General features: G+C 42.5%; 1 protein-coding gene across 4 annotated transcripts in view; it reads right to left on the bottom strand.

Moving 5' to 3' along the window:
* Positions 1-21,469, bottom strand: part of CDK18 (cyclin dependent kinase 18) — a 283,704-nt gene that overhangs the window by 23,141 nt on the left and 239,094 nt on the right. For all 4 annotated transcript variants that reach the window (XM_075335690.1, XM_075335687.1, XM_075335688.1 and 1 more), the window contains 5 exons: positions 21,168-21,224; positions 18,395-18,509; positions 13,988-14,082; positions 9,589-9,651; positions 1,142-1,265 (listed from right to left, as the gene is read on the bottom strand). In XM_075335690.1, the coding sequence (XP_075191805.1) occupies positions 1,142-1,265; positions 9,589-9,651; positions 13,988-14,082; positions 18,395-18,509; positions 21,168-21,224 (454 nt within the window). The remainder of the gene's footprint in view (positions 1-1,141; positions 1,266-9,588; positions 9,652-13,987; positions 14,083-18,394; positions 18,510-21,167; positions 21,225-21,469) is intronic.

Here is a 21,469-nt window from a genome sequence, read left to right as displayed (position 1 = left end):
TTATTTCTTTTCACTTACAGATTAATAATGGAGGTATCAAATACACCTCCGATTACTAAATATATGGCTTAGTGGTAGCTGTGTACCTTTGTAATAAAAAAAATGACATGGGGTTCCTCCTATTTTTGATAACCAGCAAAGGTAAAGCAGACAGCTGCGAGCGGATATTATCAGGCTGGGAAGGTCCATAGTTATTTGGTCTTTTTCAGCCTAAGAATAACAGCCATCAACCACCCCAGAAATGGCGCATCACATAAGATGTGCAAATTCTGGCGCTTCACCTCGGCTCTTCCTGATTGTCCTGGTGCATTGGCAATCGGGGTAATGGTAATTGGGGTTGATGTCAGCTGTGTAGTTTCAACTGGCATCAAGCTGTGGTGTTAGTAATGGAGAGGTGTAGCGTGTGCCAAGATCGGCTGCTGCTCAAAGTCTATGGAGCTCATCCTGAGGCTCAATAGCCCTTGATCGAGAAATGCCTTGGGAAACACTGGACTATGTCCTTGGTTGGGAAGTCCCTGAAGTTCAGAACGTACGGGGTATGTCTAATGTCAGGAAGGGGTTAAAAGTCCAAGAGCTCATATGCTCTTTCTTTTTCATTACCGGCATCATGATACACATACTGGTACCCCTTCATTAACCCCCCCCCTTGACCAAACCCTAACCTTCCTCTGCATTATCCTTAACTCTTGTTCATGCACTGCTATTAACCCCTTTATCTCTATTTAGGAACAGATAGTGTTTGTTGGGGTTGGCTATATTGTGTGTGTTTTAGGTAATGTGCGTGGGAAATATTAGGTAATTGTGGGTTTAGTGTAGGCTATTGTGTTCCAGTATGGTATTTCTTATTAGTGTTTAAGTTAGTAGAATAATAAACTGTAGACATTTGGTGTCTACAATAAATATTCTTTATTAGTACACTACTTCCTCTCAGTTAATTGCCGTCCTTACATATGTAGCAGGTAATAGTAAAAGTAACAGGAAACATTAAGGCATTATTTATTGATTCAATACTAATTCCTTATTAGTCAAAGGTGACAGTGAGAAATAATATTGGAAGTGCCCCTTTAACATTCGGAACCCTCCCTTTTTCGGGGTTCTCCTTTTACAACAGGTATCATAAACATTAGTAGAATTTACGCACCAAAGTCTGCCAGCTTCAGCTCTCCCTTTTCATTGATCAATAGATTCTGTGGCTTCAGGTCTCTATGCAGGATTTTTCTACGATGACAGTAAGATAGGCCTCGAAATAGCTGAAACATGAATATCTAGGGGGACAGAGAAGACGTTGGTAAGTGCCACATAATACCAAAATATATGATGTGCACCTCTAAACAGTTAATAAATAATATCTGATGCAAATATGTACACATATAGTACTTATTATGGTCCATGATACTGGTAACTACACAAGGGATGGTATGCAATGTACAGAGCTTGCCTTAAAAAAGTAGCAAAAACTGTGGCTTTGACAGATGCATGGGACAATAAACGAGGAGGACTATTATATCTGCTCGGAATACAGCCTACCATACTATCTGAACACATATAATAGATATGTAATGGTTTTTGTGATCTTTGCAAATAAGGAAATATTAGGCACAATTACGGTAGTTGTTTACTGCTCTAGATTATTCGTTAAACACCAGCAGATGGCGCTGTTATCTTGTATGTAGGGAAGTTGTCACATTGCATGAAGCACAATAATCATCATTGGTGTAGAGGGATGTAAATATAGATGTGTGTAAAGCAAAGCAATCAGCGGTAATTCACATGCAGTTATCACAGCTTGGAAGCAACATATAATGGTATCCTAAGGGCGCCTTCACAAACATTTTAGTAAAAATGCCACAAAAACATTGTCGACAGATCTTATGTTCTTTTGACAATGACATTTTTAAGCGTTTTTTGGGGTCAGCGGCATCACGATTTGTAATAAAAAACAGTAAATGCAACTGAAAAATGCAGATACTTAAATATACACGACATTAAAATTGTTACGCTAAATCATAGAATAATAGAAATTACAGGATCGATAGACATGTTAATGATATTTCAAAATAACATTTTCAAAATATCTCAATTTATTCAGTATCGAGTATGAGCGACACTGAAATACACACACTTACACACAGTGACATGTTATCAATAAGTTTATTAATTGTTACTTGAGTAATGTTTCGGCTACTGAACATCATCGCACTCCATAAGACCAGTGAGAAATTCTCTTGTGAAGACTTCTTCATGGCGTTGCCCACATCGTCTCCAGGCCAACCTCTGGCAATCAGTGTGCCAAAGACAAGCAGGACTCATAGTTAAAGACGATATACCTCTATTTCAGCTTGTACCGTGTTTTTCCAAAAAGAAGACCTCCCCCAAAAATAAGCCCTAGCAGGGATTTTCAGCATTTTCGGAGAAAGGCTTAAATATAAGCCCTCCCCCGAAAATAAGCCCTAGTCCCGGATCATTAATGAAGTGTCCAGGCAGCTAAAAAAAAAATACAGATACTGCAGGACACTTCATTATACACAGCGGCAGCCGGCAATTACACTCACCCGACACTGAGCGGCAGGTCCTGCAGTGATCACACACCCGCACACATCAGCTCACACACACACACACACACACACATACACACACACACACACACACACCCAATCAGATCTCACACACACACCAGATCTCAGCCACAAACATCAGATCGCACACACAGTCAGATCGCATACACAAACATCGGCTCACACGCAAACAACAAATCACACACACACACACACACACACACAAACATCGGATCGCACACACATCGGATCGCATACACACTCACCTCATCCAGTGACACCGATCTCTTCTCGCCGGGAGAATCCTGAGAGGCAGTGCGGTGCAGCGCGACGAACAGGACCTGCGGCCGGACATGTGACTTGCTCTCATTCTCTGCTGCCGTAAGTGCTGGATGTGATGTGATGTGGTGTGTGTGTGTGTGTGTGTGTCTGCAATCGGCTGTGTGTGTGTGTCTGCGATCGGCTGTGTGTGTCTGCGTTCTGATGTGTGTATCTGTGATCGGCTGTGTGTGCCTGTGATCGGATGTGTGTATCTGTGATCGGCTGTGTGTGCCTGTGATCGGATGTGTGTATCTGTGATGGCTGTGCGTGCCTGCGATCTGCTGTGTGTGATCTGCTGTGTATATCTGTGATCTGCTGTGTGTGTGTGTGTGTGTCTGTGTGTGATCTGCTGTGTGTGTCTGGGATCTTCTGTGTGTGTCAGCGTGTCAGCTAGCAGCAGGGTAGGACGGCGTGCAGCACCGACCGGAGATCACAGGAGGACCTGGGAACCACGCAGACGTCCTGGTCTGGTGAGTATGAGTCTCCTGGGAAGTGGGGGGGGTCTGCTTTTTTGGGGGGTAAACTTACCCCCAACCATGTTTCTCCAAGAATAAGACCTCCTCCAAAAATAAGCCCTAGCGCTTTTTTGGGGGGCAAAAAAAATATGACAGTGTCTTATTTTTGGAAAAACACGGTATTGCTGCCTTGCTTTGTACCATGATGCCTATGATGGACATCTGGCTCATTGTGCAAATGACTTTTGATGGCCTGTGTTTAGACTGTTTGACTCCTTAGGTTTGGAATGTTATGTCCTAAGTCACTAGCACTCCATAATGGATGGCTGAGCATCATTTTTCTAATCTGATGATCCGTCCATGCAGAAGTTTGCCTCTCTGTACCTCTTGCTGTCATTTCAGTTTGTTGATGTTCTCCCTACCACTGGGACATGCAACAATGAATAATGCTGACATTTTGTCCTATGTGCGTAGTGATCTCCAGCAGTGATAAACCAAGAGTCCCTCAGTGGCGAGAATCGGCACATTGGAGCACCGGAACTATCGCACATTCATTCCACAGTCCTTATCTGATTTTTGAGGTTTCATGTGTTTTTTGACCTTCAACCTGGCTCTTATACAGTCATATGAAAAAGTTTGGGCACCCCTATTAATGTTAACCTTTTTTCTTTAATAACAATTTGAGTTTTTGCAACAGCTATTTCAGTTTCATATATCTAATAAATGATGGACTCAGTAATATTTCTGAATTGAAATGAGGTTTATTGTACTAACAGAAAGTGTGCAATCTGCATTTAAACTAAATTTGACAGGTGCATAAGTTTGGGCACCCTTATCAATTTCTTGTTTTGAACACTCCTAACTACTTTTTACTGACTTACTGAAGCACTAAATTGGTTTTGTAACCTCATTGAGCTTTGAACTTTATAGGCAGGTGTATCCAATCATGAGAAAAGGTATTTAAGGTGGCCACTTGCAAGTTGTTCTCCTATTTGAATCTCCTATGAAGAGTGGCATCATGGGCTCCTCAAAACAACTCTCAAATGATCTGAAAACAAAGATTATTCAACATAGTTGTTCAGGGGAAGGAGACAAAAAGTTGTCTCAGAGATTTAAACTGTCAGTTTCCACTGTGAGGAACATAGTAAGGAAATGGAAGAACACAGGTACAGTTCTTGTTAAGCCCAGAAGTGGCAGGCCAAGAAAAATATCGGAAAGGCAGAGAAGAAGAATGGTGAGAACAGTCAAGGACAATCCACAGACCACCTCCAAAGACCTGCAGCTTCATCTTGCTGCAGATGGTGTCAATGTGCATCGGTCAACAATACAGCGCACTTTGCACAAGGAGAAGCTGTATGCCACAAACAGAGTCGCCTGAGGTATGCAAAAGCACATTTGGACAAGCCAGTTACATTTTGGAAGAAGGTCCTGTGGATTGATGAAACAAAGATTGAGTTGTTTGGTTATACAAAAAGGCGTTATGCATGGAGGCAAAAAAACATGGCATTCCAAGAAAAGCACTTGCTACCCACAGTACAATTTGGTGGAGGTTCCATCATGCTTTGGGGCTGTGTGGCCAATGCCGGCACCGGGAATCTTGTTAAAGTTGAAGGTCGCATGGATTCAACTCAGTATCAGCAGATTCTTGACAATAATGTGCAAGAATCAGTGACGAAGTTGAAGTTACACAGGGGATGGATATTTCAGCAAGACAATGATCCAAAACACCGCTCCAAATCTACTCAGGCATTCATGCAGAGGAACAATTACAATGTTCTGGAATGGCCATCCCAGTCCCCAGACCTGAATATCATTGAACATCTGTGGGATGATTTGAAGCGTGCTGTCCATGCTCGGCGACCATCAAACTTAACTGAACTGTAATTGTTTTGTAAACAGGAATGGTCAAATATACCTTCATCCAGGATCCAGGAACTCATTAAAAGCTACAGGAAGCGACTAGAGGCTGTGATTTTTGCAAAAGGAGGATCTACAAAATATTAATGTCACTTATATGTAGAGGTGCCCATACTTATGCACCTGACAAATTTAGTTTAAATGCAGATTGCACATTTTCTGTTAGTACAATAAACCTCATTACAATTCAGAAATATTACTGAGTCCATCATTTATTAGATATATGAAACTGAAATAGCCCAAACTTTTTCATATGACTGTATACTCCCACATTTCACAGATTATAGTTAGGTGCTTGAAAATTTGATCAATTGCATATTGCAGTGACATCTGCTACGTCCTCGATTTTTACAACCTTACAGCCTGTCCTTTTTGTTGTGGCAATTTCAATGTTCACACATGGCAGATATGGTTTTCTGTAACCTAGTACAGCAGCAAAGTGGATGAGACTATACCAAATCTCATCCACAAAACAATCTGCAGCAGAGCCTGCAGTGAGGATTTTGCATCCAGAGCACGTCCATTTATGCTGCATATTTTCACCATGAATAGGTTAAAATTCATCAAAATCACCAGCAAATAGCATGGCACTTGGAGGTCTTGTAGAAAAAAGTTATGCATTTTGTGACAAAAAATGCAGCTTTTTGTAGTGAGATGCTATCTTGTAGTCAATACAGATTTATGAAACCCAACGAAAAAGCTTTTTTTTAATGCATATGTTAGTCTTTTATGATTTTATTTTAAAATACACTATGCTCTAGATACAGTTAGGTCCAGAAATATATGGACAGTGACACAAGTTTTGTTATTTTAGCTGTTTACAAAAACATGTTCAGAAATACAATTATATATATAATATGGGCTGAAAGTGCACACTCCCAGCTGCAATATGAGAGTTTTCACATCCAAATCGGAGAAAGGGTTTAGGAATCATAGCTCTGTAATGCATAGCCTCCTCTTTTTCAAGAGACCAAAAGTAATTGGACAAGGGACTCTAAGGGCTGCAATTAACTCTGAAGGCGTCTCCCTCGTTAACCTGTAATCAATGAAGTAGTTAAAAGGTCTGGGGTTGATTACAGGTGTGTGGTTTTGCATTTGGAAGCTGTTGCTGTGACCAGACAACATGCGGTCTAAGGAACTCTCAATTGAGGTGAAACAGAACATCCTGAGGCTGAAAAAAAAGAAAAAATCCATCAGAGAGATAGCAGACATGCTTGGAGTAGCAAAATCAACAGTCGGGTACATTCTGAGAAAAAAGGAATTGACTGGTGAGCTTGGGAACTCAAAAAGGCCTGGGCGTCCACGGATGACAACAGTGGTGGATGATCGCCGCATACTTTCTTTGGTGAAGAAGAACCCGTTCACAACATCAACTGAAGTCCAGAACACTCTCAGTGAAGTAGGTGTATCTGTCTCTAAGTCAACAGTAAAGAGAAGACTCCATGAAAGTGCATAGAGTGCAAAGACTCCATAGATGCAAACTATTCATCAATTCCAAAAATAGACAGGCCAGAGTTAAATTTGCTGAAAAACACCCTCATGAAGCCGGCTCAGTTCTGGAAAAGTATTCTATGGACAGATGAGACAAAGATCAACCTGTACCAGAATGATGGGAAGAAAAAAGTTTGGAGAAGACAGGGAATGGCACATGATCCAAGGCACACCACATCCTCTGTAAAACATGGTGGAGGCAACGTGATGGCATGGGCATGCATGGCTTTCAATGGCACTGGGTCACTTGTGTTTATTGATGACATAACAGCAGACAAGAGTAGCCGGATGAATTCTGAAGTGTACAGGGATATACTTTCAGCCCAGATTCAGCCAAATGCCGCAAAGTTGATCGGACGGCGCTTCATAGTACAGATGGACAATGACCCCAAGCATACAGCCAAAGCTACCCAGGAGTTCATGAGTGCAAAAAAGTGGAACATTCTGCAATGGCCAAGTCAATCACCAGATCTTAACCCAATTGAGCATGCATTTCACTTGCTCAAATCTAGACTTAAGACGGAAAGACCCACAAACAAGCAAGACCTGAAGGCTGCGGCTGTAAAGGCCTGGCAAAGCATTAAGAAGGAGGAAACCCAGCGTTTGGTGATGTCCATGGGTTCCAGACTTAAGGCAGTGATTGCCTCCAAAGGATTCGCAACAAAATATTGAAAATAAAAATATTTTGTTTGGGTTTGGTTTATTTGTCCAATTACTTTTGACCTCCTAAAATGTGGAGTGTTTGTAAAGAAATGTGTACAATTCCTACAATTTCTATCAGATATTTTTGTTCAAACCTTCAAATTAAACGTTACAATCTGCACTTGAATTCTGTTGTAGAGGTTTCATTTCAAATCCAATGTGGTGGCATGCAGAGCCCAACTCGCGAAAATTGTGTCACTGTCCAAATATTTCTGGACCTAACTGTAAGTTTTGCCAACATCATATTGCCAAAAAAAGTGTGTTTATAGTAACTGGGTGGCAGGTTGTACTTTATCTGGTATAATAATGCTGGAGACAATGACAGAAACCAGATGGAGCCCATGATAGTCATTTGGGTTTTTTAGTTCTCACTGGTTTCTGTCCAGGTTCCATCACTGCCTTTCATTTTAATGTTTCTGTTCCTATAACAATGCAGAAGTATGGAAATAAAAGCTCACCAAACCCGTCCTACTTTGCTCCACGGCTTCCTGGGTTCCCCGCCAGACTCTATATCCTGGCTTGAGAGATTACGTTTCAAAATGGACATATGGATGCTGCAGCCAAACACTGGCAACAACGCACATCACTGAGGCCACTGTTATTGAATGATTCTTGTTGAAATGTCATTGATGGAGGCAGTCAGGAAATAGGTGACATAAGAGCAACGTTGAATCAGTAAGATGAGTATAAAGTCCACCATACAAATAGCCTTATATTTCGCTAACATTCTAATGTCTATGGGGATGCCAGCCAACTGACTTACTGGAAAGAAGTCGATTGGGCATGACCGATTTTGGACTGCTCAATGCTTAGTCCTTCCTCAGAGAGGCTGCTGATAGAGTGTGTGTTGTCAGATTTCCGAGAAGTGCTTGGACAAATGAACGCTCTTGTGTATGGAAGAGACAGCTATGATGGCTGTTGTCCCAATAAATCGACAGAAGTTTCATTCGTCCAACAGCCATCTAATGTGTAGAGGGCCTTAATTTAAATGTTGCCGCAATTCCTATGTGCAGGACATTCTGTATTGTTCTGCTATGCTCTCCTGTAGAGCCGGTATATGTTGCCTATATTACAGTGCGTTTTGCAGGATGAGTGCTCTGCTGGATGTTTCACAGCACTGGGTTTCACGCTGGTCCTGGGTGGTACTCTCGCAGATGCTTCATGTTCCGGTGATTGCTCTGATTCATTAAAGAGCGTGTTAGATCAGGATGTCGCGAGTCGTACTTCCTGTTTACAGTTGTGCTGTTGGCTCCCATGGTGGTCAGTGTTCAGATCTTGATTTCTCGACTCCTGACTGTTGTTTACTCGTCTCTGCCTGTCCTCCCCTGTTTCTATTGTGACATCCTGGCTTCTGACCTTGGACTTCCTCCTGACCACGTCCCTGCCTGCTCCCTGTATTATTTACTTACTCTCCTGGAACCCTGACATTCGGCTTGTATCTTGACCTCATCTCTGTCTGCCCCCCCATTTACTGTCGTACCCTCCTGGTTTCTGATCTCGGCCTGGCTGACTACTGCTCCATTTACTACATACAAGTAGTGTCTTGCGCCACCTTGTGACAGTCATCACAAGTTTTTTCTAATTTCATACCATTCTAAGTCAATTGAAACGAATTTGAGGGTCTTGACAACCATTTTAAGGTTTTTGTTTGTTTTTTTTGACTACTGAAGGGTAGCAATGACAATCCATTTCATTATTCTTTAGTGTGACTAATGATATTTGTGATCAATGACAGAAGGTGTGGGCATAATCCTCAGCCTGTTATACTGTAGCTTATTTCATAAAAACAAATTTCACCTTGCCAACAGAGTAAAGCTAGAGATCATCACTTTTAGATTTGCAGCTAATCTGTTTGCTTATGTGGCTGATAACTGCATTTGTGCAGGTCATGCTGTCTTTCAAAGCGCCTTGTAGGAGAAAAAACACATTTATTTAACATGTACTTCTACTAATGTGCTTGGACAAAATAATCTGCTGGTCAATTAAGGTCACCCCCTCAAGGTTAGACTATGTGCAGACTGTGATCATGCCTTTTTGCTCTCAAACTACACCTCCAACGCAAGGCTTCAACACACGCCATAGTAGAGACATACAGTGGCATACAACACCAATTGGAAAACAATGTAATATTGTTCCATGTCTCTTACCTTCACATTGTGCATGCACATCAGATTGCCACAGTTGTCCAAGTACTGTTTTAGATCACTATCCTGTTAATAGTAAAATCAAGCATTGGGATCATGAGATCTGACAGATATAGATAAACATTCGCCTTACTGGCAGAATGGAATAATTCTATACACCTACATAAAGGCTTTTAAGCTGACGTTATAAACAATAGCAGAAAATAAAGTTCACACTGTAAAGGTTAAGGATTGGGCTGAACCACAGGGAAGATGCTGTGAAACTTTCCAGCTGTGTCATTCCACATGATCTTATATAAGTCTGAGGTACAAAGATGAAAATATACCGTAAAATTATACAAATTACTATGCCCTTTGGATATGTTAAATAGTGAAGGGTGGACCCGAACTGTAAAAGTCTGGATCCGTGCGGTTTCAGAAGTATCCGGGTGCCGGACCCGGAGATCTCAGGGAACTCTGGCCAATGATCGGGGTCTGGCAACTCAGGAAATAAAAAAAATAAAAGTAAAAATAAAGCAAGCGTGCTATATGAGTCTCCGGCACGGCTGTAACTGCTTCTGGGTCACTCATTCTTCTTCCGGGGCTACTTATTAGCTTCAAACATATTCACTGCTTCCCCTGCCCACTGACAGTCCTGGCATCTGTAACCGTTTGCAGTCAGACGCACCCCCAGCCTGTGTGACAGCGTGTCTGACTGCTTGCGATCACAGACCCTGTCTGCGTGTCACTATTGTGATAAAAAAAAAAAATAAATTGGCGTAGGGCCCCCCGTATTATTATATCCAGCACAGATCAAGCATACAGCTACAGGCTACATCCCCCACCTAATGGATGTGACAATCCTAAGTGGCTGCAGGCAGCTATTTTTAAGCTGGGGGGCCCAATAAGCATGGGTCTCCCCAGCCTGAGAATACCAGCACCCAGCTGTCAGGCTTTACCCTGGCTGGGTATCAAAATTGGGAAAGGGGGGGGACGGCATGCCGTTTTTTTAAATTATTTATTTAAATAATGCTAAAAAAGCCTCATGCAGTTCCTGTTATTTTGATACACAGTCAAGATAAGCACACGGCTGGGTGCTTCAGGCTGTAGCCATACGCTGTATTTATGCTGGATATCATAATACAGGGGGACCCTACACCATTTTCTTTCTTTTTATATCACTATAGTGACACGCAGACAGGGTCTGTGATCGCAAGCAGTCAGTCGCTGTCACACAGGCTGGGGGCACGTCTGACTGCTACCAATCACAGTCGCCAGGACTGTCAGTGGGCTGGGGAAGCAGTGAATTTGTATGTTAGTAAGTAAGATCATATTACTAAGATCTATCATCTAAATGAAAAAACTGAAGGCACTTCCTAACAGACAAATGTGAACAGGTGCAAACTGAACATAAAATATACTCTAAGAAATAAACAGCTACACTCTGAGATGCTAAGGTATGTGTGACGCCCCTGGACTATCAGGTCGTCACAGGGTACTGCACAAACTTCCCTCCCGTGCAGTATTCCAAGTCCCTCATTGTTCTGGGTTCCTATCTAGTAGTGTTGCCTCCAACAGCAAATCAAATCCTGGATACACACTGCACCACACACACCAGGCATACTAGTGGACGGCTTGAGTGGAATAGAGTCGCCCACCTGGGGGGTCAGGGAGGGGAGGTGAGTAGTGTAGTCTGTAGTCAGTTAGTGAGGAACCCTCGAGCTGTGAGGAGCTCAGAGGAGGCTGGGAGTGGTGGCTCCCAGAAGAAGCAGTCTAGGTTGCAGACGTGGTCTGGACTAAGAGGAGTCGGACCCCTGGTTGCATGGGATTGCGGCTAGGTGCCTGATCCTGTATAGGAGGATGGTCAGCAGCCTGGCACTAATTAAAGAATGTATGTCTGGAACACCAATGGTGTGAACAAGTAAATATAGAGAAAAGAACAAAAACCGCTCACCACTGCAGAGACAAGCCTGAATATATCCTCCTGTTGATGTCCTTTAGTCCGGCACGGATTACAGCAGCAAGCTGAGAAGGTAATGGAACAGAACAATGGAAAAGATCCAGCTGGACTCCAAGGAGATGAATAAAAATGCTTCTTTATTTGTAACTTGGTTAAAAATAAATATCCATATTGCAAATGAAAACACCGGCTTGTGCACACTGATGAATGGCAGATGTATACCACAACGCATTTCGGCGGAACGCCTTCCTCAGGTCCAACTGAGGAAGGCGTTCCGCCGAAATGCGTTGTGGTATACATCTGCCATTCATCAGTGTGCACAAGCCGGTGTTTTCATTTGCAATATGGATATTTATTTTTAACCAAGTTACAAATAAAGAAGCATTTTTATTCATCTCCTTGGAGTCCAGCTGGATCTTTTCCATTGTTCTGTTCCAATGGTGTGAACAAGGTGCAAGACTCAAAAATATACAACTAAACAATAGGATAAAGAGTTGCACACCAGTCACAATGTATAGGGGAATAATGAAAAGCAGAATTGCTATGGGAATACTAGATTGAAAAATACAATGGACTATCTGAAAAAAGTGAAAAACATGAAAATGGTATGTGCATAACTGCTATGAATAATAGGAATGAGATATGGGTTCTCCCCACCCATAGCCATGTGTTTTATTCCACATATATAGCTTGGTCCTTTGCTTCCCATACAGAGCAAGTTTTTTAACTGCAGGTGAGGTTACACATAGGTTAGGGACCCCAAAAATAGAGGTTACCTTGGCGTTTGGTTTTGGGGCTCCTTTGCATTGATCAATATAATGGCTAAACATCTCTCATTCCTAATATTCATAGCAGTTATGCACATACCATTTTCATGTTTTTCACTTTTTTCAGATAGTCCATTGTATTTATCAGTCTAGTATTCCCATAGCAGTTCTGCTTTTCATTATTCCCCTATAGATTGTGACTGGTGTGCAACTCTTTATCCTATTGTTTAGCAGCCTGGCACTGTCACCGGTCCGGGACCGAAGGCACGACAGGGTACACGGACCCTAGGTCAGGGAGAAGCTTCAGGCAACCCGACAATTTACCTGAGGAGAACGGACCCTTTATCATCTGTTCCCACCCGCTCCAGAATTGGGGAACTAGCGCAACGAGGGGGATAGGGCCTTCCAATCAAACGGTCCAGAAAATCCCAAGCGTGAGCCCTGTGAGCAGGCTCCTACACTTAGCCACAGTGGGGAGCGGGGCTTGGCAAGTTTCAGACTACTGGGCCAGCATGTTGAAGTTAAACTTTGTGCCAGGAGGCAGATCACGGATCACCAGGTAACACTATTGGGGATGGGACCTGGACGAGCTCCCCTCAAGCGGCAGCGATACCCCGAGATTTGGTTTACCCGGTTGTCAGCGTCTGCTTGTTGACTGAGTACCTGAGTGACCCTGCATCCCCTCCATCCAGAGCCCCGGGGCCTTCCCCTACCAGTGGAGGGTGACGACATCTAGCTGCCCCACTCCATCTACCCGGGTACTCCTGACGGCAGCGGCGGTACTCAATTACAGTACAACACGGGAGGCGTCACGAACTATATCTCCCCTGTAAATAGCCCCTTTCTTCATTCGAGTATGGCCCCTAGTCCCCGGGTCCGGAGATCCTCGAGCCATGAATAATCGCCCAAGGATCCGAGTGGTTCGGACCGCTGCAGGAGCGGCACATATGCAAACACTGAATAAAGGAATTTCAACATGCATTCCTGCTAAGGAAATAAATTTAAAAATTGAGACAGTTATCTCATATAAAAGGTCAGTTTTATGTGAGCCCAACAGCCAGTCACACCAGTTTAAGGTGAATTTTAATTTTCTAACAGTAGGTTCCTGCTCACCCATAAAACTGTAGGCTTTTCAGCCTGGGTAGAGGCATTTAGGTAGGGACCCAGCATAACAGATACACCTTGATGCTGGCTGCTGGGCTCACATAAAACTGGCCTTTTTTATGAGCTAAGTGTCTTCATTTTTACATTTACTTCCTTAGCAGTAATGCATGTCCAAATTCTTATATTCAATGTCTGCATACCTTAAAGGACTCTCAGAGTGCAGCTGTATATTTTTTATGATCTATCATCAGTTATTGACTAGTGAAAGTCAAATTGTTGGGACGCTAATGATTCTTAGTATGAAATGGCTGCTCAATGAGTACCAAGGTCTAAGACGCTGGACCATCAATGATTATAATGTTGTGACATTTTCTAGGACAAGGCAATAACATTAAATAATAATAATGCCCTTTTAGAGGAGTATTCCAACATTAAACATTTCTGAAATGTCCATAGCACACTTATGATTGTTTCCAAAGCTCTTCATAGGCAGTAGAGGGACAGTCTGGCACAAGAAAGGACTCCTTTACAGCTATGCTATATGCAATCGCCTGTTGTAAAAAATATGCAAAAGAAAACATTTTTTACTTACCAGGTACTCGAAGACCAATGTTAGAGAATATTCTGTATGGATGATGTCATGTAGTGTTACAATATTAGCGTGCTTCAGATTTTTCAGTAAAGATACTAGAGGATATAAAGTGATGTACGGTTTAATAAATGTAAAGCACAAAAGGTTAAGGAAGTAAAGGCTTTCATATAAATTAGAATCACAATATAACTATAATCTTTTTCCATAGCCTCACCTCTTGTGGCCGTTGCTTGGATAGAGTTATTCCTATCTCAGCCATTAAAGACTATGATGGAAATAACCCTTTAAAGCTTGTGATCATCCTTAAACATCATTACAAATTTTAGCAAAATCAACATAAAAGTTAAGTAAAACTGTAAATACATTATTTTATTGTATACATATTTTTTCCTATCCCTTATTACATGCATTTTTGTGTTCAGAACTGGATATTGTCGCAACCAGATGATAGGTTTGTCATAAACTGGGATAAACTCCTGCAGTGCAGTGATTTATTCTAAATATGGGGTTCTTTCTACTATGGTTTATTGCAATGTGTCTGGTTTAAAGTCAATAAGGCTGCTTTCACACATCCGTTTTTTGCAGAGCCGCACAATGCGGCGCTTTGCAGAAAAAACGCAACAGTTTTTTTGCTGCCGGTTGCAGCTTTTCCGCATAGACTTGCATTAGCGCCGTACTGTGCCGCATGGTCTTGCGTTGCGTCCGTTTTTTCCGGATGCGGCATATTTAGCCCATGCAGCGGTCGGATGGAACGTTGCCTGGCACGTTTTTTGTGTGCGGCAAAAAAAGCGCATCACGCCGGATCTGGCGCGATGCGGCGCGATTTACAATAAAAGCTTATGGACGCCAGATGCGGCGTCCTGCGGCAAAAATCGCATCCGGCCGCCGGATGTGGTTTTTTGAACTGCGCATGCTCAGTATCAAGCCGCATCCGTCAAAAAACAGAAGGGCCGCATCGAAAAACTTGTGCAACGGATCAGTTTTTTTCGCCGCATCCGTTGCATAGGTTTTTGTGCCGGATTGAGCCGCACTGCAAAAGCCGGATGTGTGAAAGCAGCCTAATGCAAACTGCCAGAGTGAACTCTTCACAGATACTCCAAGCAGACTATGCTAGAAGAACTAGGCTTAGTAGTATGTAATATTGTGAATGCCGCTGTATGTGAGAGAGGCACGAAGGCATATATTTACAGGTGAACTTTAAAGGGGAAAAAAACCCAAAAGGAAATGTCATTATCAATAAATTCATAATAACAACTTTAATTAATAAATCACACTCATTTCATCTAGGGAAGTGACCACTCTAATATATGAAAATAGACGCTGTCTTGTTATACTGACATAAACCTGTCCTAGAATGTAGTACAGGATCCCTTGAGCATGTGCAATAGGAAAGGTAATTGCTACAACCTATAAATAGTTTGATATTATGCTATAAGCTATCTCTAGATCACAGCAGCTGTTCAGAATTGAGAAACAGCAGTGTGAGCAGCCTCATCTTACCTCAGTGCCCCTGGTAGCTCTAGCATTACATCAGAAAGATAGGCTGGACAGCAGTGTGAGCAGCCTCTGCTTAGTTCAGCACCCCTGGTATCTCTGGTATTAGTTCAGAAACGGTGGATGGCAGTGTGATCAGCTTATATAGTTATATAGGTTGAAAAAATACAAAGGTACATCAAGTTTAACCTTTCTTCACTAGTTACATATTCTATATCGCTAGCCTCTTACATCATAACCCCTGGTATCTTCAGTATTAGATCAGAAAGTCAGGGTGGACAGCTGTGTAAGTGGCATATTTTTACCACAGCACATCTGGCATCTCCAGTATGACATCAAAATATTCACTTGGAGCCAGGGGGGTACATAGAAATTATGGGATCCCATAGCAAAAGTCCTAGTTGGGCAACCTCTTTACCTCCAAAATAATATATATACATAGGTGCAGTCACAGATGCGCACACCTCCCAATTGCCCCAACACAGTATAATGCCTCAATTCTTCTCCCACACACATTATGAGGCCCCCATAATAGCCACCACATAATATGTTGCTTCCACAATTCCTTCTCACAGCTTGATTGTCCCCACATAGTATGATACTCATACAGTCAGCCCACATAGTATGGTGGTTGTCACAGGCTCCCATACGTTGTATGATGGCTTGTACACACATTAGGATAGCATTCACAGACCGCACACAGTATAATGGCCACTATATACAGATGAGCGAACCCAAACTTTTTTTAAAAAAAAAAATCAGTATCCAAGTTAAGAGTTTGGGTGCTGTACGTATGCTAAGCACTCGATTAAGCATCGGGGTGCTCGGGTATGCTCGGTGCTTGGCCCAGTGCGAGATGCTTGCAGTCTCTAAATAGCTCCAACTGGAGGTAAAAACAACATTTTTGGATGTAGTTGTTTTTACCTCCCAAAAAAAACCCCAAATAAACAAGACCCTACACCCTCTCCCCTGGAAATGCTCTGTTTATGGCTGGCTGTACGTGGGCGGAGAGCTAAACTGCCCAATCATTGACTTCCAATGGGGTTTGGGCTCCGGGATCAAGTTCAGGTCATGTCCGAGTCCCGAACTGAACTTTATCTAAAGTCTCGCTGAACACGGGGAACCCAAACTTCCACGTGTCCGTTCATCTCTACCACTACAGTATTCCATATAGTATAATGTCCCCACCAAACAAGCAGAATGATGGAATCCACACTGTATGAAGGCCTCAAAAACTCCTGACAGTATGATTCCCTCAGAGTCCCTATCACACACTATGTTGCCCCTGCAACCACACCCTCCACGTCCCCTCTACAAGTTTTGACAGATAAAATAAAAAAATACAACTCACCTTTCCAATTTCCCTAATATGCACCTCTGGTCTGCGCAGTATTTGGACTGAGGGTCCATGCAGCAGGGGACATCTAGTGATGTCATCATGCCTGATGTGGTGAGACTCAGATGCACAGGCTGTATGGTAAAGCAGGGAGCTGATGGCTCTCTGTTCAATAATTGTATTCAATTGTATCTACATCCCCTTCACATTTTATTATGTCCAGCACACACAATATGACAGTCTCAACAGCCCTCCACACAATATGATTATGACCCCCCTGTTCCCTACATAGCATGATGCCCCCACTCTGTATGATGTCTCCACCACACACTATGTTCCACACAGTATTCTCTTCATACTATGATAGCTATCACATAATATCATGCCCATTACACAGTATGATGCTCCCATAGTCTCCCCCTCAAAGTAAGATGCCTCCATCCTGCAGTATGATAGCTCTCTACACAGCATGATGGCCCCATAGCCACTCACACAGTATGATGGCCTCATGGCCACCCATGTAGTATGATGCTACCCAAAGGCTCCCTTACGCAGTATGATTTCCCAGCAACCTTCCCCCATTATGTGGCTATGAGTTCTTACTGAAAATAAAAAAAAAAATAAAAAAAACAATAAATACTACTCACCTAGCCCTATTTCCCTGATGTGCTGCTCAGGTCCGAGGCTGCGCGCAGTAGCACGATCTAGTGATGTCATTGTGCTCGCTGCAGTGAGACTCAGATTCACGGGCTAAATAGTGGAGTAGCGTGCCGATCGCTATCTTTTCCACCACTGCATTCAATCAACTTTGCATTTATGTGGTCTGCTACTATTAGTGTGGGCTTCCATGTTCATGCACTTTTTGAACTCAAAACCAGAAACAGATCATAAATGGAAAACACCTATAGAAATGACTGAGACTTCTCCTATTTTTTAATCCACTTTTTGCTTTTGGCTTCAAATACTGCATAAAAAAATCTGAAAGTGCCTTAGCGGTATGCCACTGCTTCCAACAAATGAAGGGAGCGGGCAGGCCTTCCTACTGCACATGCTCACATGTATCAGTCCTATTACCATTCTGGGACAGATTTGTGTCAGTGTAACGAGACTGCGGTTATTTTAATTTTACAATTCCTCTATAGAAAAAACAAGTGCCATTTGCTAATTAGAGGTATTTAGGAATCTATATCAGACAATATAACAATGTAACACTCTGCATTAGTCTATTTGTTTTTTTGAGAGCGGTGTGATCTATGTATTTAGGAATTTATTATTAATTACATTTCCATTAGTGATTTATTCTTCTCTATTCCCGTGGTTTGCATGTGATAGCATCAGATACCCTAAAAGTAATAATCTTTATTTTTTCCTAAATGTATTGTCAGGCTACAGCATTTGCAGAAATGAGAATACAAGTAGAAGTTTGGTCACACTCAACATGTGTTAGCTTAGTAAGCATTTACATGGGAATATCTTCAGGAAATAAAATGCATTTTATTTGTAAGTATTATATAGTAGTAGTTAATAAGTTAACCAGAATGACTTTCAGCCTTATCTAATCTGCCGTCAGCTCGTACCTTCTCTGATGGCCGTGCACGGGGCTCCTTCCTCATGCTCCAGTCTGATTTCCTTTAGGGCCACTAAATTCTCTGTGAGTTTGCTTCGTCCCTTGAACACAGTGGCGTAAGTACCCTAGAGGAATATTAACAAGAGTGAGGTTGGCAGCTACTCATGACTTGGTAGTTTTCAGTGAATACTGCATGTCCTACTACACAAATTTCAGAACTATACCTACTATGCAAAAATACAAGTCAATGAAAAGTCCATGGATTAAGTACAAAATATTCAATCACAGCGAATCTATAAAAATGTTTGACTCTAGGATCATTTCTTTCACTTGTATGTCTCCAGTTCTGAGTATGCAGGCATTCCTCCTGATTTCTGATTTTTGTTGTTGCATACAGATGCATAAAAATTAAGCACATAGCCATGTACATAGACAATCATGAGTGGTAAGCAGTATGGATCATACTAAAAAACTCTGCGAATATGGCACTGACAATCTCGTACCTCAACCTTATGAATACTTTTAGATTAAAGGGAACCTGTCACCAGTTTTTTGGCCTATAAGCTGTGGACACCACCAGTGGGCTCTTATACAGTATTCTAACATGCTGTATATAAGAGCCCAGGCCGGGGGTATAACATAAAAAAACACTTTATAATACTTACCTAACGGTCGCTCAGAGGTGGAATAGGGCCTTATGGGCGTCTCCGTTGTCCGGTGCCGGCGCCGCCTCTTTCGGCCATCTTCGTCCTTTTTCTGAAGCCTGGGTGCATGACGCGGCTGCGTCATACACACTCGCCAGTCCTGCGCAGGCGCACTACAATACTTTGATCTGCTCAGGGCAGATCAAAGTGCACTTGCTGGCAAGTGTGTATGACGTCGGACCCGTCATGCACCGCGGCTAGAGAAGAAAGAGCACAAAGATGGACAAAAGAGGCGGCGCCGGCACCGGACAATGGAGACACCCATAAGGCCCACCGCGCGACCGTTAGGTATTATAAAGTGTTTTGTATGTTATAGCCCTGGCCCAGGCTCTTACATACAGCATGTTAGAATGCTGTATATAAGAGCCCGGTGGTGGTGGCAAGTGGTGACAGGTTCCCTTTAAATGAAATGCTGATTGTGAGCCAGATCTACTCGCTTGGACAAATTTGGGCAGAATAACTGCAAATGAGGGCCCAATTCCATATTACTCAATTTTAAAAGATTTTATTTGCTAATTCTATCTAGCATTGGATGCTATTTAACTTTACATGTTACTTTATTTAAGCAATTTGGCTTCAATACTGTAAAATAAATTGAATCTAAGTGGCCTCAAAACCACGGCTTTCTTCTTGTCTGGCTTTTAGGTTGTCTATAGTGTGTTCTGCATTGGGGAGACCTCTGGCAAGTCTGGGATCAGTAGGTCACAACACCTTATTGCTTGCAGATCCACTACTTGTATCTGAGTGAAATCTACTTTCTTTTAGTGCTGTAGTGGATAAGGACTCTTTCCTATTTGTAGCCCTAATCCCAGATGCTGCACTTTTGTGGCCACTCTTCTTCGCTATAAAAAATCACGTGTCTAACCATTTGACACCGGTTATAGAGTCTCCATTCTTATGCTGACCACTTTGGAAGGAGCTAGTCTCTGGAAGAAGATGAGGAGTCATGATAGTTGCAACTGTGGTGTTTATTTACATTGGAGGAGCTTGGAGTGTTTTACTTTTGTGTCTATTTTCCCCTTGTCTGTCTCCCTTCCCTTGTGTTGTATTATTGCATTGAGACTAGTGCTCTTGCTGGTCTTCTCACTAGCCAGGGTGAGTTCAGAGCAAGCGAGGGCCCAGGCACGTGACTGGCGATGAGGGGAAGGACATGTATAGGCATGTTAGGAAGTGCATGGATCAGCCTCAGGTGAGTGACAGGAGGTGACCTCGTTCCACTTTCTCTAGCGCCACGGCTCACCATTGTATTGTGTTCCTTGTGTCTTGCAGTGCTTGCTGGGAGTTCCCTTATACCAGGCAGAACCCCAGTAGTCACTGCGTGACATTGGTTCTGCGATATGATGCAATAGGAGTACGAACTCTGGTAGTCAAGAGGGACACACCTTAGGAGAGTGTTCGTCCCCAGGCAAAGTCATTGCAGGTCAATTATTGTAAATAACAATGATACAAGTCAATAGCTTAACCCCCCCCCCTTCCCCACACACACTCGCTTTCTCTGGTCAAAGGCCAGTCTCCTACTTTGGGAAGTGAAAGAAAGTGTCATTAAAGGGTTGATACTGAGTTAAGGAATTGTCATTTACAATATGTCATACTATAGATCTTCTTATCAGTGGATTCTATAGCAGATTCTCATCTAAATTATAAATTAAATGTGACTGCAGACTTGTGAATCCTCTCATTGCACTCTCTGTGCACTGTGATGAGTTGCTGGTTTCAGAATTGGGAATGGTGGTCACATGGCCGCGAGTATGCAATAATCATACTCCCGGAGAGAATAGAATTAGAGGGGAGCGGCCTAACTCAATATATTTGCATTGAACAGGGCCGCACCCCTCTAGTCGGATTCTGTCCGGGAGTATATGTGTCTTGATGAATCAGGGGCATAGAGTCCGTATTCTATCCAGGAGGACAGCAGGACAGTAGTGCTTGACTGCTTCTTTTTAAGTGATTGGTGGAAAGCTGAGCACCAAGACGCCGCACTTGATCAAAAGATTTTATATGTCTCTACAATGTCAAAAAGTCTCTAAAAGTGCATTACATTTTAATATAAAAATATACAAAATAGAGATTTATTCTCACCTCTCCTAGCTTATCCAACTTCACGTAGGTTTCCAGTTTTCCAAATCCAATATCTGACTGTAAGCAACATACAGATTAGTATAAATTTTGGCTAGTATCATAGTAATGTATACAGTCTGCTGACCTTATCTACTTTACTGCAGCATATTATCTGAGTTATATAAAAAGAATAATATATACCGTATTTTTCGGACAATAAGATGCACTTTTTTTCCCCCAAATGTTGGGGGAAAGTTGTGGGTGCGTCTTACAGTCTGAATGTGGCTGCGGGGAATAAGGGTACTAAGGTGGAGCGGGTCATC

This window comes from Anomaloglossus baeobatrachus, chromosome 2 (genome assembly GCF_048569485.1).
Source record: "Anomaloglossus baeobatrachus isolate aAnoBae1 chromosome 2, aAnoBae1.hap1, whole genome shotgun sequence".
NCBI lineage: Eukaryota > Metazoa > Chordata > Amphibia > Anura > Aromobatidae > Anomaloglossus > Anomaloglossus baeobatrachus.
This window is presented reverse-complemented; position numbering and strand designations above follow the sequence as displayed.